The sequence below is a fragment of the Gopherus flavomarginatus genome, chromosome 9, assembly GCF_025201925.1.
Source record: "Gopherus flavomarginatus isolate rGopFla2 chromosome 9, rGopFla2.mat.asm, whole genome shotgun sequence".
Taxonomy (NCBI): domain Eukaryota; kingdom Metazoa; phylum Chordata; order Testudines; family Testudinidae; genus Gopherus; species Gopherus flavomarginatus.
This window is the reverse complement of record NC_066625.1, coordinates 53,268,279-53,285,538: the sequence shown is the minus strand read 5'-3', so window position 1 is coordinate 53,285,538 and position 17,260 is coordinate 53,268,279. Positions and strand designations below refer to the sequence as shown.

The 17,260-nt window shown below is 52.4% G+C and overlaps 1 protein-coding gene across 6 annotated transcripts in view; it reads right to left on the bottom strand.

Annotated features, from left to right (window-relative positions):
• The window catches only part of SHF (Src homology 2 domain containing F), a 69,299-nt gene that overhangs the window by 4,689 nt on the left and 47,350 nt on the right, over window positions 1-17,260 (bottom strand). For 4 of the 6 annotated variants that reach the window (XM_050966821.1, XM_050966823.1, XM_050966825.1 and 1 more), the window contains exons 4-6: window positions 17,108-17,245; window positions 7,677-7,830; window positions 5,906-6,025 (exon numbers count right to left, since the gene is read on the bottom strand). In XM_050966821.1, coding sequence (XP_050822778.1) covers window positions 5,906-6,025; window positions 7,677-7,830; window positions 17,108-17,245 — 412 coding nt within the window. The remainder of the gene's footprint in view (window positions 1-5,905; window positions 6,026-7,676; window positions 7,831-17,107; window positions 17,246-17,260) is intronic. The other 2 variants (XR_007776168.1, XM_050966824.1) reach the window with 2 other exon arrangements.

Sequence of the window (17,260 nt, the reverse complement as noted above, 5' to 3'; positions counted from 1 at the left end):
CAGACAGGCCCAGTACAAGGAGGAGCTGAAGTAGCAGCAATGCTCCAGGGAAACCCAAGGGATTGGTGGCACATTACCAGGCCATTTTCCCTTCCCACCCCACCAGTGATGTGGGAGGGATAGCTCAGTGGTTTGAGCATTGGCCTGCTAAACTCAGAGTTGTGAGTTCAGTCCTTGAGGGGGCCATTTGGGGAACTGGGGTAAAAAAAACCCCCCAAACTGTCTAGGGATTTGTCCTGCTTTGAGCAGGGGGGAGGGACTGGATGACCTCCTGAGGTCCCTTCCAACCCTGATATTCTATGATTAAAAACCCTGGCCTCAGCCCTGCTGGGTTCACGACAGGAGCTGCTGGCAGCATGCACAGGGCAGTGAGATGGCTGGAGCCCTACTCCCCCTCCAAAGAATAGCTGTGGGACAAGTGTTAGCAACACAGAGCTGCTCCCTGGCACGCCATGGCCCTGCTGCTGCCAGTCACACTGACTCACTAATGCAAGCAGATCAGAAAGACACCGGAGTCCTGTGGGCACACTGTGGCCAGCTCTGATGCTCCAAGCAGCTGAGCAGGGAGTGAGTGAGCTGGAATTCAACCCCCCTGGGGGCGGCTCCTCCTGCCTGGCCCCACAACAACCAGAACAGAACGCAGCTTGGCACAGTGGCTATATTCTGCATCCCGGCCTGCATGATGGCACCATCCCACAGCACTGGATGGGGCTGGGCAGGGCTGCAGCCTTCTTCATGCTAACTAGCTTCACCTCCCCTCGCAGGAGCTGTGCTGCCCCATGCAAAGACCAGAGGTACTCCCTGCACCATTTGATTGGCTTCAGGCTCAGGAGGCCACCACTGGCAGGTCTTTTGTGGCTGCCTGTGCTCGGTGCCATTTGCTCACACTCGGACCCCATGTCCCTTCATTCAACAGGAGCTGGGAGTTTCCCCTGACTCAGGGCACCGAGGCTGTATCAGAAGCAGGCAATCTCGCAGGAGCTGGCAGCACTAGCCCTGCAGCGTACTGCAATGGCGCAGTGCATGGGGCCCAATGCAGGGAGATGGACATTGCATGTCAAGCCCCTCGCCTTACACACGAGGCTCCCTAGCTCTGTCATACTCCAATCACCACACTGGCCCCACCTGCCCTGCAGGGCTCATGCAGTCATAGATTTTAAGGCCAAAAGGAACCACTGTGATCATCTAGTCTGACCTCCTGTACAACACAGGTCAGAGACCAGCCCCAAAATAATTCCTAGAGCAGAGCTTTGGGAACAGCCAGTCTCGACTGAAAAATTGCCAGTGATGGAGAATCCACCACAACCATCAGTAAGTTGCTCCAGTGGTTAATGACTCTTGCTGTTAAAAATTTACACCTTGTTTCCAGTCTGAATTTGTCTAACCAACTTCCAGCCATTGGATGGTGTTAGACACCTCATAACCTTCTCTTTGTTAAACTAAATAGATTGAGATCCTTGCATCTATCACTAGAAGGCAGGTTTTCTAATCTTTTAATTATTCTCATGTTTCTTCTCTGAACCCCTCTCCAATATATCAACATCCTTCTTGAATTGTGGGCATCAGAATTCACGCAGGATGCCAGCAGTGGTCACACCAGTGCCAAATACACAGGTAAAATAGCTTCTCAAGTCTTACTCAAGATTCCTAGGTTTGCACATCCCAGGATCGCATCGGATCTTTTGGCCACAACATTGTACCGGGAACTCATGTCCTGCTGATTATCCATCACACCCCCCAGATCTTTTTCAGAGTCACTGCTTCTGAGAATAGATTCCTCCACCTGGCAAGTATGGCCTGCATTCTTTGTTCCTAGATGTATCCATTTACATTTAGCTGTATTAAAATACATCATTTGCCGATGCCCAGTTTAACAAGCAATGTAGATCATTATTTACCACTCCCCAATTTTTGTCCCATCTGCAAACTTTATCAGTGAGGATTGTGTGTGCTCTTCCAGGTCATTTTAGTAATGATGTTAAACAGCATAGGGCCAAGAACAGATTCCTGTGGGACTCCACTGGAAACACATCTGCTAGATAATTCCCCATTTACAGTTACATTTTGAGACCTATCAGTTAGCCAGTTTTTAATCCACTGAATGTGTGCCATGTTCATTTTATATCGTTCTAGTTTTTAAATCAAAATGTTATGTGGCAACAAGTAATATGTCACACAGAACTCTAAATATATTATGTCAACATTAATATCTTTATCAACCAAACTTGTAATCTCATCAAAAAAAGACATCATTAATTTGACAGGATCTATTTCCCATAAACCCATAATGATTTGCATTAATTACACTACCCTTCTTTAGTTCACTATTAATCGAATCCCGTATCAGTTGCATCATAATCTTGTCCAGGATCAATTCAGACTCACAGACCTGTAATTACCTGGGTCATCCTGTTTACCCTTTTTAGTAATTGACACAGCATGAACTTACTGCCCTGTGCTCCAAGACTTATTGCAAATCAACATTAAAGGTCCAGAAACCTCCCAAATCAAATCTTTTCAAACTCTTGGATACAGGGTATCTGGACCTGCTGATTTAAAAATGTCTTACTTTAGTAGCTGCTAACATCCTCCAGAGATACTAGTGGAATGGAAAGGGTGTTCTCACCACCACATGATGAGACTATATCATATTTTTTCCCCAGATACAGAACAGAAATATTTATTGAACACCTCAGCCTTTCCTGCATTATTATTGATAATTCTACTATTTCCATTTAGTAATGGACCATTGTCAGGATTCTTTTTGTCCCGAATATTGTTTCAAAACAACCTCTTTCTTATTGTCCTTAACTCTTCTGGCAATAGATTTTGCCTTGTGTCTCTTGGCTTCCCTTATCAATTTTCTATAATTCCTAACTTCTGATTTATATTCATTACTATCTTTCTTCTATTTTTTTAATATAAGCAGCTGTGAAAATATTTTTAGTTTTTACAGCTGCTTTCACTTTCCCTCTAAACAAGGTTGTTTTTATAACCAGTTCAGCCTTCTTTCTTCATTTGTGAGATTTTGGAGCATCTAGTCAGGTTTTTTAAATGATTCTCAATTTTCAGTCATATTTTTCTGATTAAATTCTTCCTCCCAGCTGATCTGGCTCATAATTGTTTTCAGCTCTGTGAAACTGACCCTATTAAAGCACCAAATATTATATCTATCTCACTAGTCTGAACTTTATTTTGCTTGCACATTATAAATATGATCAAGTCACGACCATTTACATCTAAGCTACCATTAAGTCTTAGTTCTGTGATCAATTTCTCTTGAACTGTCAAGATGAGGTTTAATACAGAATCCCCTCCTGTTGGCTATAACACTTTCTGAGTTAAGAAATTGTCATCTATGTTTCGAAATTCCAAGGATATTTCAGTACTGGGACCATGAAAACTCCAGTATTCATCATTCAAATTGAAGTCCCCCATGACCACCAAGTGTTATTCCTACACATTGTAGATAGGTGCATAAGGAGCTGGTGCTCCTGTTCTCTAGCGTGATTTGGTGGGCTGTAGCAGGCATCAACTAGTATCGCATCTTGTGCTTTATCTATTAGGACATTGATTCATAAGCATTTAAGATCATTTTTTCCCCAAGATATCAGTGACTCGGAAACAGATAATGCCATTTTTGACAGAGTGCTCTCCCCTCCCCTTTTGCTCACTTGAGCTATCTTGTATAGGTTATAACTGTTGATTTTTAACATTCCAATTGCGTGACTCATCCCCCCAGGTCTCAGTAATACCAACTAAAATCAAAGTCATGCTCATAAATGAGCAATTCCAATGTCTCTTGTTTGTTTGCTCTTTGGTCCAGCGCCGCTCTGCTCTCTCTGCCATCCACCCGGCAACACTCTCAGTCCCGCTGCTTTTCCTGCCAAGAGGCACAGCAGTCAAGGGTGAGGGGAGGCAGGTTGTGGAGCCAGAGTTACTTTGCATGGTGCCATGGGGTTGCGAAAGCACCTGCTATAGAGATGGGGAGCGAGGCTGGGCAGAGAGCCCTCCCCAATGGAGCCAGCACTGGGTGCTTCAGATCACTCTGCCCTGATACCATCATGGCTGGTGGCACCAGAGACCCCGATCCAAGCAGCAAAGCCAGCCCACAGGCAGGGATGCTGGGGTGGAAATAGGGAGCCCAAACACTGACGGCAGTGAGTCACTTCTGGAAGCACCTCCCGCAGTCTCCTGTGAGGCCAAGGAGTGCAACAGACCATGTGCTGGCCACTCTGCCCTGGGCTGCATGCAAGGGAGGGAACTGAGCACTTTTGAGACATGCTGTTAAAATACCACAGCCACCTGTCATAAGAGCGGCCATACTGGATCAGACCAATGGTCCATCCAGCTCAGTGCCCTGTCTTCTGATAGTGGCCAATGCTAGGTGCCCCAGAGGGAATGAATAGAACAGGTAACCATCAAGTGACCCATCCCATCGCCCATTCCCAGCATCCGGCAGTCACCCAGCGCATGGTTTTGTATCCCTGACCATCTAGGCTAATAGCCATTGATGGACCTAGCCTCTATGAACTTACTGAGTTCTTTTTTGAATCCAGTAATAGTTTTGGCTTTCACAACATCCCCTAGTAATGAGGTCCACAGAGTAACTGTGCATTGTGTGTAGTAGTACTTCCTTTTTGTGTTTTAACTCTGCAGCCTACTAATTTCATTGGGTGACCGCTGGTTTGTGTGTTATGTGAAGGGGTAAATAACACTTCCTCATGCACTTTTTCCACCCCATTCATGGCGTGCGTGCTGCAAGTGACAGGCCCAGCCACAAGGGAACTCAGCCCCCTAAGACAGTGGCTGTGCGGGCAGATCCAGGGAGCTGTTTTGGCCCTGGGCTACCTTGTAGGAGGCACTGCCCAGACCCCTGTTAGCGTGGAAATAAGGGTAAATTTTTAATAGTGAGAATAATTAACCATCGGAACAACTTACCAAGGGGTGTGGTGGAGTCTCCATCACTGACAACTTTTCAGTCAAGTCTGGATGTTTTTCCAAAAGCCACCTGGTATGGCTCCCTCTCCACCCAGCACAGGGCTGAGCTCACTGCCCCAGAGGATGGCTACAGGGGTGGGGTGTTATAACGGAAAGGCCTGAGGAAGGCAGGGGAGGGATGCCAGCGATGATAAAAAAAGCTGTCTGTGTGCGCACATCCATGTGTCTATGCGTGTCTGTGCATGTGTGTCCATGTGGAAGTACATGTCAATACACGCTCATTCCTTCGCACCTCCTGCTTTACTAAGCGTGTTGTTCTCTGCTCCCTCCCTACTCTTTACACCCATAGCACCATCTGTTCTGGGGCTTCCTTCACTCCCCAGAACAGCAGCGCTCCCAACCTAGGATGCAGTGTCCTGGGGTGTGTGCATGTGTGTAACGAAGTAGGAATGTTCTTAATGTCTTCTCTGAATACTGTGTGCGTGCCTCAGTTTCCCCTATGTGTTACTCAGGGGTTTAGGTGGTGTGATGAGTGTGTGATCACTGCAGCCACCCCTAGAGGGCAGGTGTGACTAGGTGCCGCTGGTGGTATCCGTGCAGAAAGGCCCATCCTGCAGGCATGAAGCAGCAACTCTCCCGGGAGCTCACTGAGCCATGTGCAGATAGCACTGCTCTCATGTGCCTCCACGCACCCAGCCACTCTGAGACAGTGCCACCCTGGGGACAGCTGCCAGCAAAGAGCAAGAACAACATCACAGGAAAGGGAAACAACAGCCTGGCTTCCCCTCCCCTCCCGCAGCCCTGTGCCTGCTGCCTCCCCACACAGGGGACGGACGCAGCCTGGTACACACAGCAGCAGCCTGGTTAGCCACTGATCCTGCAGCCCCCTCTCCCGCCCCGTGCCCTGCCCCAGCACTTCCAGTGGGGGAAGGGCCTGCCCGATGGCCTGGCCAAGCACACTCACTTGAGGGAGAGAGAGAAGTCGTTCTTGCTGGTCTCGCTGTTGCGCACCAGATAACTGGCCTCCTTGCACAGCCTCAGCAGGGTCTCAGCATCCGTCCGGCTGATCGCCCCATGGTACCAGCTGTCAGGGGAGAGAGAGGCTGGCTCAGGGGCACTGCCCAGGCACGGAGTGATGCGGTGATGACAGGCAAGCCAAAGCCACAGCAAGTAGCAGGAGCAATCTGCTGCAGAACACTGGGATTCTCTGCATGGATCTTGCAGCAGCAAGATCAGTGACTGTCCTGGTGGGTTCTTAAGCATGCTGATGCCCAGGCCCTGTGCAGTGAGCTGTGCAAGGGGGAGGAGAGCTGGGGGGCAGCGGACTGGGAAAGGCTGGGGAGTGTAGCCAAGCTCCAGGAAGGATGGATGGGTAGCTGGCAGTGCGACTCTTTAGTCTCACAACAGGCTGAGGGAAGGATGATGGAAGGGGACAGGCTGTGAAGAGGGGCGAAGGGGAGTGCTGAGGTTCCCAGGAATAGGGAAGAACATGGAGTGTGGCTGGGCATGAAAGGAAGTGAAGGGGCTGTGGAAAGATGTGGGGGGAAAAGCGGGGCAGGGCAGCAGGACATGGGGGCGGGGAAGCAGGGCAGGGTGGTGGGAGGCGGGGGGGCAGGGCAGGGTGGCAGGAGTGGAAGCATGGCAGGGCAGCTGGACACGGGAGGAAACAGGGCAGGGCGGAGGGATGTGGGCGGAGGAGCAGGACAGGGACGTGGAAGGCAGGGGGAGCAGGGCAGGACAGCGGGAGAAGCAGGGCAGGGAGGCAGGAGGCAGCAGGGGAGCAGGGCAGGAAGGAAGCAGGGCAGGATGGCAGGGGGGAGCATGGCAGGGTGAGGGGGAATGGGGCAGGGCAGTGGGAGGCAGGGGGGCGTGGTAGGACGGCGGGAGGGAAAGCGGGGCAGAGCGGCAGGACACCAGGGGGAAGGCAGGGCAGGTGGTGGGATGCGGGAGCAGAGCAGGCTTGCGGGAGGCAGGGGGGAAGCAGGTCAGGGTGATGGGATGAGGGAGTGAGCTGGGTAGGGTGGTGGGATGCAGGGCGGAAAGCAGGTCAGGGTGGCGGGACACAGGGGGAGCAGAGCAGGGCTGCAGGGGCAGGGAAAAAAGGCAGGGATGGGAGGAGGGGAAGCGGGGCAGGGCGACGGGACGCAGGGAAGAGCAGGGTAGGGCAGCAGGATGCAGGGAAAAAGCATGGCAGGGGGGCGGAGGGGAGCAGGGCAGGGCAGCGGGAGGCAGGGGGAGCAGGGCAGGGCAGCGGGAGGGAAAGCAGGACAGAGCAGCAGGATGCGAGGGGGAAGGCAGGGCAGGCGGTGAAATGTGGGAGTAGGGCAGGCTTGCGGGAGGCAGGCGGGAAGCAGGTCAGGGTGGCAGGACACGGGGGAAGCAGGGCAAGGGAAAACCAGGGTAGGGCGGTGGGACGCAGGGGGAACCAGGGTAAGGTGGCGGGACACGGAGCAGGAAGGAAGGAGGGCAGGATGGCGGGAGGCAGGGAGGAAGCATGGTAGGGCGGCAGGGAGAAATAGGGCAGGGTGACGGGACACGGGGGGCAGGGAAGGTTAGGGAGCATGGCAGAAAGGCCGCTGTTAGGGTTCCCTTGTGCTCAGTCATGGTCCCTTGGCCTGGGGAGTTAGGGGCCAGCATGATGGATTAACAGCCAGGCCAGTGCCCAGAGGCCAGGCCCACAGGAGCAGCAGGCCGGTTGGGGTGCTGGTGGCATCCCTGCCCAGTACAGGACTCACCACTGGCTCTCCAGAGGCAGGGTGGGGTTGATCCTCTCCCCGAGGGCCGGGCTGGGCTCTGTCTTGGGGTTCCCACTCACGTGTCTGTTTGCAGTTCGGGCCTTCTCCTCCCTGCTGGGTGACGAGTGGCCGTGCCCTGGCCCCTCACAATGGCCTGGGAGAGACAGACGCAGTGTCAAGGGGCAGCTGGCACGCCCTGGGTGCTGCTCCCCTCCCACGTCCTGCTGCCCTGCCCAGCTTCCCCACAGGGCCATTCTGGGGCACTGAGCCAGCCTGCCAGTCCTGGCGCACAGGCCCCAGTGGGGACAGCACTGCTGGGCATCCCCTGCACACCAAGTGCTGCACTGGGCCTGGGGGTATGAACCCCCAAGCAGGCCCTGGGGCGCATGTATGCCAGTTCCCATGGAGATGTGCTGCAGAGGGTTCTGTCTGGGGAGGAGGCACATGCTGCCAATATCAGCCTCCTTGCAGGCACAGGGGAGACGCAGGCCCTGCACAATGCACCACCGAGAGGGTGCAGTGCAGCTGTCCCCCGTGCCAGGCATGCCCTTGGTCTAGTTTCACACTGCTGTCTGCAGCAGCACCTGCACCCACATTGCAGTTTGCACTGGAACCAGGGAGTGAGCACCTGCAGCCTGAGTAGCACCATGTCAGCATGTGGTCAGCATGGCACAGTGTGGTGCGCCAAGGAATATCGCTGCTGAGAGGCTTCTGTCTGAGGGGCATTGACTCCACGCAGCCTGGCTTCAGCAGGGAGAGGCCTGGCGCAGCTTGGGATGCAGGGAAACGCAGGCTATTGGGCAAGGAGATCAGCGCTGGCACTGCCTGGGCGGGGTGGTGAGCTCAGACCAGGGCTCCGAAGCAGGAAAGAGTGTGGCTGGCTGAGGAGAGGGAGCATGGGAGGGAGTGTGGCAGGTGGACCGAGGCACAGAGGCCATATTTCCCAAGGTCCCACAAGGCCTCACTGAGGTGCCTGGCGGAAGGACACAGGAAATAGATCCAATATAATCATTAAAACTCTCCAGTGCTCTCTTCGGGGACGTTTCCTACCCACTGCAAGGCCCACCCAAGTGGCAACAGGGCAACCCGGGCAATGTGTAACTCACCCAGCTCAGTTCCCCTCAGAGCGCAGGCTCCATGGCCCTGGGCACGGACAGCAGGACCTGGGATCTGGGCCAGTGTCTTCCCAGTGCTGCCCACAGCCCCAAGCTATGCACGAGCAGCGCCCTGCCCTCCCAGCCCCTCTACACAGCCACACCCAGAACAGTGCATCCTGGCTGATCTCTACACAGCCCCACAGTAGGGTTACCAAATAGCGACTGTGAAAAAACTGGACAAGAGGCGGGGCGTAATTGGCACCTATATAAGAAAAAGTCCCCAAAAACGGAGCAGTCCCTTTAAAATTGGGACATCTGGTCACCCTACCCCAAGGCCAGCTCAGCTCCACACAGCCCCCTGGTGACACCTGCCCAGCCGCACAGGGAGGCCAGTTATGGGTAGAGTGACCACATGAGAGAGAGGAAATATCGGGACACATAGGGGTCCACCGGCGGGGGGGGCGGGAAAAGCCGAGTGCTGCCGGTGGAGCAGCGAGAGAAAAAAAAAAAGCCGAGTGCTGCCAGTGGAGCAGCAAATATAAATAAATAAATAAATAAATAAAGCAAGTGCTGCCAGCGGAACGAAATATCGGGACAAACTGTGTCCCGACCAAAGAGCAGTCGGGACGCAGGACAAACACCTACATATTGGGACAGCCACAATTTTATCAGGACGTCTGGTCACCCCAGCTATGGGGCTTGTCTATATGGGACACTCAGGCAAGTTGAGGGACATTGCCTGGTGATGTGCAGTCAGGGCACAGTAACCCCAGGGGAAGAGTGGGGAGGCGCTTTTTGTCAGCAGTCGGCAGCCATAGTTTGCTGCACCATCCACAGAGGGTTAATGCGCGGCCACTGCGCCAGAAGCTAATTCGCCCTCACACTTCTGAGCGTCCCCTGCCGGGCTCTGACGGAGCCAGTGTGCAGAACAGACCTGTGGCCAGGGCTGGCACAGCCCACACAGCACAGAGCAGGCCATGGCACTGGCATAACACTGCAGAGATCTGCACCCTGAGGGGGGAGGGAGCTTCCATTTATGGACACCCAGCCAGCCAGCGAGCTATAAAATCCCCGTTAGTAACTGTTCTTTACTCGCTTTACCTGTAAAGGGTTTAAAAAGTCCATAGGTAAAAGGAAGGGAGTGGGCACCTGACCAAAAGAGCCAATGGAAAGGCAAGAACTTTTTAAAATTGGGGAAAAAAATTCCCTTTGCCTGTCTGTCACTGTCCTCCGGAGAGAGGGGACAGAGCAGAGACAGGGCTAGAGCTATGCTGTAAAAAGCTGTGGGTCAGGTATGAAAATCAAATCATAACTAGAAACGACTCATTTGAAACCCCAGCTATGTAAGTAGATCAGAAAATGTCTAGGAAGATGCAATTAGGTTTCTCTCTTATTTCTTTATGGGTTGGTGCTTTTGTTTTGCTTGTAACCTTTAAGATGGACCTCAAGAGAGCTATCTTGATGCTTAATCCTTGTAATTGTTTTTTTTAAATCTAGCAAAAAGCCTATGTTCCAAATGTATTTTCTTTCTTTTTTGTTTTTAACAAAATGTACTTAAGAGGTTTGTGCATATGTTGTTTAATTAGCTGGTGGCAACAGCTGATTTCCTTTGTTTTCTTCCTCAGCTCTTCCCCGGAAGAGGAGTCAAAGGGCTTGAGGGTACCCACAGGAAGGAATTCCCAAGTGTGCCTTCCGGGGCTCTCAAAGGGGTTCTGCACTTGGGTGGTGGCAGCATCTACCCATCCAAGGTCAGAGAGAAGCTGTGACCTTGGGAGTTTAATACAAGCCTGGAGTGGCCAGTATTAATTTTTAGAATCCTTGCAAGCCCCCATCTTCTGCACTCGAAGGGCCAGAGTGGGGAATCAGCCTTGACAGCTCCCCCAACACAGTTCAATTTCACAGCCCCCTCTGGCCACACTCACCCCACACAGCCCCCTCGAGTCGCGCTCAACGTCACAGCTCAGCCCGCCCCTCCCCCTCCACAGCCAGGGCCGCCCAGAGGATTCTGGGGGCCTGGGGTCTTTGGCGGTGGGAGGCCCTCGCTTCGGTGCTAATTTGGCGGTGGGAGGTCCTTCCGCTCCGGGACCCGCCACTGAAGTGCCCAGAAGACCCACGGCGGGGGACACCCGCCTCCGAATTACCACCGAAGCGGGACCCGCCGCCGAAGTGCAGCCAAGTCTTTGGCGGTAATTTGGCAGCGGGGGGTCCTTTAGCTCTGGAACCCGCTGCCGAATTACCGCCTACGACCCGGCTGCACTTTGGCGGTGGGTCCCACTTCGGCGGTAATTCAGTGGCGGGAGGTCCTTCCGCCCCGGAGCGGAAGGACCCCCCTGCCGGCGAAGACCGGGAGCAGAAGAAGCTCCAGGGGCCTGGGCCCAGCGAGAGTTTTCTGGGGCCCCTGGAGTGAGTGAAGGACCTCGCTCCAAGGCCCCCAAAAAATCTCATGGGGGCCCCTGTGGGGCCCAGGAAAAAAATTGCCCCACTTGCCCCCACCCTGGGCGGCCCTGTCCACAACCTGGCCTCGCTCACTCCCTCACAGCCCCCTCCAGCCACACTCACCCCCCACAGCCCCTTCCAGCCACTTACACCTCCCCCCACAGCTCATGCCCCCCACAGCCACCTCCAGCAGCGCTCACTGGGCCTGTGTTTTTGCAGCAGTGAAGCTGCAAGTGAAAATCACAACCACAGACCGAAGCTGCATTTTCTCTCTTTGCTGTTCTTTTCTCTCCCCCATTGTGTATGTTTCTCTTGTTCTGTCTTCTAGGAAGTGGGATCAGACTTTAACCACAGCAGCAATGACAGCTCCAACCCAGCTCAACTAACTTCTTCTCCATCCCCAACAGGACAGTTATTACCAGCTTTGATACCATCTAAGAGACTGCTAGACACGGGGGTTTCTTGCTAAAAACTCTCTCCAGTGAAAGGGAACAAGGGATGCTAAAATGAAAGCCTGATTTAATACTGAGAGAGACAAGGCGGGGGAGGTAATACCTTTTACTGGATCAACTTCTGCTGGTGGAAGAGACAAGCTTCCGAGGCACACAGAGCTCTTCTTCAGAAGTTGGTCCAATCAAAGATAATATCTTTACATTTCAAAGGCTTTAACTGTTTTTCCTTGTTTTGTCTCTTTAATAAAAGGATAAAAAGGATTTTTAATGGTGCTTTTGCCGTGGTACGAAGTAGGCTGAGGTCTCTATCCCCACACCCTGAACCTCCTTTGATGCTGTTTAATGCTGGGCAGTGGCTGGGTTAATACCTTTGCCCCATATATTCCAGCTAAATCAGTGGTTCCCAACCCACGAGCCGCTTGCGACCCAATCAGCGCACAGCTGGGGCCTATGAGACATCCTTGGGGCCATACAGGTAGTGTGGATATATATATAGTGTGTGGCTGCGGCCCACATAACACACAGAGAGCTGCGTACGCGGCCCACAATGGTAAATACTGATTTAAATCAATACAACAGGCCCCCCTGGAGACCCTACCAAAACTCATGGGGTTTGTGTCCTATGCCTATCTGGAAGTCTGTGCCCCACAACTCTCTGGGGAGTGCCCATTGCTCCCTCCCATGCAAGCCAGAGGATGAGTAGGAGAGAGGGGAGGGCAGGGCAGAGTCATGTGCGGTGGGATGGGTACGTCCAAGTGGGTGGGACATGCTCTGAGTCCCCCTCTGCACTGCAATGGCAGTGAGGGGTGGAGGTGCTGCTGTGCTGGGGGTGTGTGAGGGGTGCATTAGGGTTATCCCTGACCTGCCAGCTGGGTGCCTGGAGCTAGGATCTCAGCTCCAGGCACTCCCAGGAGCCCCTGCTGCCTGTTCCTCATTGGCAGCCAGAGCTGCTGGGAGTGTCCCAGGAGCTTATGGGCCTTGGGTTATGATATGCTTGGGAGGAGGGAGAACCTGTCCCATGACCTGCTCCCAGCAAGATCATTTTTTCCTCTAGCCTTGCCACATGCAACTTTGCTCCTCCTATAGCGTTTCCCAATGCCCCCCCCAGATCATTTCCCAGCCCGTCACTTTGACCGTGTCATCCCCGTCTTTACATCCCTCCACGGGCTGCCCCGTCTCTATTGCATGAAAAATAAGGTACTGGTCTTCACTTTCAAGGCCCTGTACGACCTTACCCACGCACCTGTAGCTCTCACTCTCTAGCAAGATGATGCCAGGCTCCATCACACCACTTGTTACCTTTTCACACAAGCTGCTTGGTGCCCCTCTTTCTTTTGAGTTTGTGATGGATTTACACCCATGTGTTCACACCAATAAAATGATCTTTGCACATGGTAGCATTTGAAAACTCAGCATTTCCTGGTCAGCGTCACCTCAGTAAAATGTGTGTGGCAACATTGTATGTGACGTTCTAAGATTCCCATGTGTGATGTTCAAAACTCATGCTGCACTAGGCCTGTCTTGGCCCAAGGAGTGTGTGTTTGCCTTAATTTGCATTTAAACAGTCTCACCAAGCAGGAAGGAAAAACAAAGGAAGCTCAAAACAGGTGAAAAAGAAACAGCAGGGAACATCCTTCCACACCAATTCTGTCTCCTAGTGCCACGCTGGAAATGTTTTTCAAAAGAGGGACTGAATCTATAAAAAGATGGGGGCAAGCACCCTAAGAGACCCTCCTGCTCCCTGCCCATTGCATTCTCTGCACCTGAGAAGACAAAAGGAAATAGCCGTTGGATTTGGAGGGAGGTGGTTCCTGACCTAAAGAGTTTGGTCAGTAACCTTGATGGAAGCATGTGGTGAGAAATTTTGCTTGAATTTAATATAGTTTGTTAAGTTAGGGCCTAGGAAGCATTTTATCTTTATTTTTCTTGTAACTATTTCTGACTTGTCCTCACTTAAAATCTCTCTCTTTGTAGTTAACAAACTTGTTTTACTGTTTTATCTAATCCAGTGTGTTTAAAATGAAGTGTCTGGGTAACTATTTAAAATAAACTGGTATATTATTCCCTTAAACAGATTTGAAATATGTGTATTGTCCAGCAATTACATACAGACACTCAGGGCGTGACTTGCAAGCTGGAAAGCTGTTTGTGAGTGGCCCAGGTGGAAGCCACTTCAGCAAGGCATTTCAAGGCACCTCAGGGTGCAGGGCAAGGGTGACACAGCCTCCCACTAGTCTGGCTGTCACAGAGTAGCTCCCCATAAACACCTCCTCCTGAAAACTCTCCTTTGTCACAATGCCTACAAAAACTAGACAAAGTCAGGCCATGGTGTGCAAAGCTCAATACCCATCATGCTGACTAATACACTGTTTCCTTTTGCTCCCTCATTGATCTGTTGGTATACAAAGTAAGATATAAGTGGGAAAAAGGGGGAAATGAAACCCATATCAATTAGAATTCAGCAACAGCAGAAAATTAATAACTGAAGCTAAGGGCATTACGGAAAAATCCATGGCTGACAGAGGTAAGGACAATAAGTTTTTAAACTATACTAGCAACAATGAAATCCTAGCACTGGTATGGGCCCATTGTTAGCTGGATAAGGGAACATCCTTTATAATGAGACAGAAGAGGCAGAAGCATTCAAGAAATATTGTTGCTCTCTCTACTTGGAAAGAAGCAGAACGATCAAATACTTTTTAGTCCATTAGTAACCAAGGAGGATGCTATATAATATCTACGTAGTCCTGCCTTGAATGCAGGGGACTGGATTAGAAGACCTTGAGGTCCCTTCCAGTTCTACGATTCTACTAGGGATAAACATTATTAAATTAGCACGTCTGGATCACTTGAACTCCAGCGTTCCAAAAGAGCTGACTGAGGGGATCTCTGAACAGCTGATGTTCATTTTTAATACATTTTGGAACACTGGGGAAATTCCAGAAAACTAGAAGAGTGCTAATGTTGTGCCAGTATTCAAAAGTGGCAAGCAGGATGAGCCAGGTTACTATGGAATGGTTAATATTGCCAAATGAAAGTTATATATCAAGGAACAATGAGTGCAGGCCATGCCTACAGCATGGGGGACGATATCCTAGAAAGCAGTGATTCTGGAAAGGATCCAGAACGTGAGCTCCAAGTGTGATGCTGTGGCAAAAAGAGCTAATGAGATCCTGGGATGTATAAACAGGGGAGCACTGAGCAGGAGTAGAGCTGTGATTTTTACCTCTGTATGCAGCATTAGTGAGACAGACACTGGAATACAGCATCCAGTTCTGGTGCCCACATTTGAAAAAGGATTTTGAAAAACTGGAGAGAGAACAGAAAAGAGCCACAAACGTAATGAAGGATGGAGAAAATGCTGTTCAAGGAGAGACTTAAAGATCCCAATCTTCTTATCAAAAAGAAGACTGAGAGGTGACTTGATTACAGTGTCTAAGTACCTTCCTGGGGAGAAAAGACTGGATATGAAAGGGCTCTAGAATCTAGCAGACAAAGGCAGAACGAGAACCAATGGCTGGAAGCTACCAGACCAATTCAAATCAGAAATCAGGCACAGGTTGCTAACAGGGAGGGTGACTAGCCACTGGAACAAACTAGTTCAGGAATGTTGGCATCTGCCTCCTGAAGTCTCCAGATCTGGTCTGGGGCCTCTGGGAGATGGTTTAGCCCAGCACAAGTTATGGGGTTCAATACAGGGGGAAATGTAATGGCTGGTGTTACATAGCAGATCAGTCTAGCTATCGAATGGTCCCTTCTGGCCTTAAATGCTGTGAATCCAGAAATCTGTCATCTCCTGCCAGTCTGTAACTGTGCGGGGTAGGGACCATTTTTTCCTATTTTCACAGCTTCTCAGGCTAGTGGGGACCATTAGATCATCGGGTCTCACCTGCTGTATAACACACAGCAAGTTACCCCTGCACTGAGCCCAAGAACTTTAGTAGATCAAAACATTTCAGTTCTCAGGAGATTAAATGGTTGTGAGCCACAGGCAGAGAACAGGAGTCCTGAGGTGAAACAGTGGCAGCCTGAGCGTGACTGCAGGGCCCTGCCATGAATTAGTCGGGCTGGTGCAAAGTGAACTCTGGTCCCGTGAGCAGCCCCACCAGTGGCGCAGAGCCACAGCGAGTGAGACTGCTCACGGGATCAGCCTCCTCCACCACCACTTGGAGAGGGGTTTGGGAAGCCTGCTCCATCAGTGCCATCCTCCAGCACAGCACAGCAGATGTCCCACACCCCCCTGCAGGAACTATCCCCCACTCCTTGTCTTTCTGCTCGGGCATTGGACAAACACTGCCCCGTGCACACTGCCCAGCGTGACCAGGGTTCACTTTGCACCAGCCCGACTAATTCATGGCAGGGCCCTGCAGTCACGCTTAAGCTGACCTAATCCATCTCCACTGCCATGCTCTCTAGGTACCTACCCCATAATTCCCAGCACAGCTTCCAGAACGGTGCATTCTGGGGGATTCGGACAGGGCCTCAGCAGGCCAAGGAAACAGCTTGGTTTGATCAGTGTCAATGCGGGCTGCCCGTCTTAGATCAGAGCACTGGGGCCCTGCTGAGAACAGGCCTGGGCCCAGGGCACTGGGCACATCCAGGGGGGTTTGGGGCAAGTCTTGCTGCAGCAGCAGGTGCTCCCAGCATGCTGGGTTATGAGCACTATAGCCAGTGTTGGGTGCTGCCCGGCTTGCAGAGTCCCAGGTAGTGGGACTGCGAGGCTCAGCCTCAGCCCTGATCCTTCCATTGCAGCAGGGCGGCCCACTTGGGGAGGACAGCTCTGGCACCTTTCTGTACCAGACCTTCCTTTGGTCTCTCCCTCCTTCCTGGCACAGGCTCAGCAGCGCTAGGCACAACAGGGTTGCCCCTCATTGTCTGGGGGCATCAGAATAACCTAGTCAGGCTTGTGTGCCCCGAACATGGGCCCCAGCACCAGGGGCCCTCCCCAGCATGTACACACCCAGCTGCCACAATGACCTTGCCCCTCCCCCGGGCACTGTGTCTCCCCCAAACATACCATCTCCTTTCTGGGTCTCATGTTCACCCCGATGTCACTCAGGTCTGGTTCGGGGTCTGGGACTGCACTGTGCTCCCAGTATTATGGGCACTGTGCATCTGGCTTCCTGGGGGTTGTGGTCTGTGCCAGGCAGCAAGGGGCCACTCTCTGTGCTGCAGTGTGTGCCCCTGTCAGGCACTGCTCCCCTCACCTCCGCAGCATGTGGTCACTGCCAAGCAGTAACTCAGCCTCCATATCCGTCTCTTGCTGGCACCATTAAAGACGTCCTGTGAATGGGTGTGTGTGTGGTGGGGGGGGGAACCCACGCAGCTGTCCATCTGGGGCAGGGCCCATGCGCTGCACCGGCTGGAGCTTCCCAGCCACCCCCTGTGCCCCCCCCCTCCCGGTTGTGGGAGCACGTGGCTTTAGGCACAGTTGAGGGCGACCCACCGTTGGTGTCTTCATGGCTGTGCTGGGGCTGGCGGGGGTGTGCAGGGGCGTGGGCCTCGCTGTCAGGGGAGCTTGCACCGCTGTCGAGCTGTCCCACGGGGGGAGGCCACGGCAAGTCTTTGATCACTTTGATCTCAACTGGACAGAGGCAGC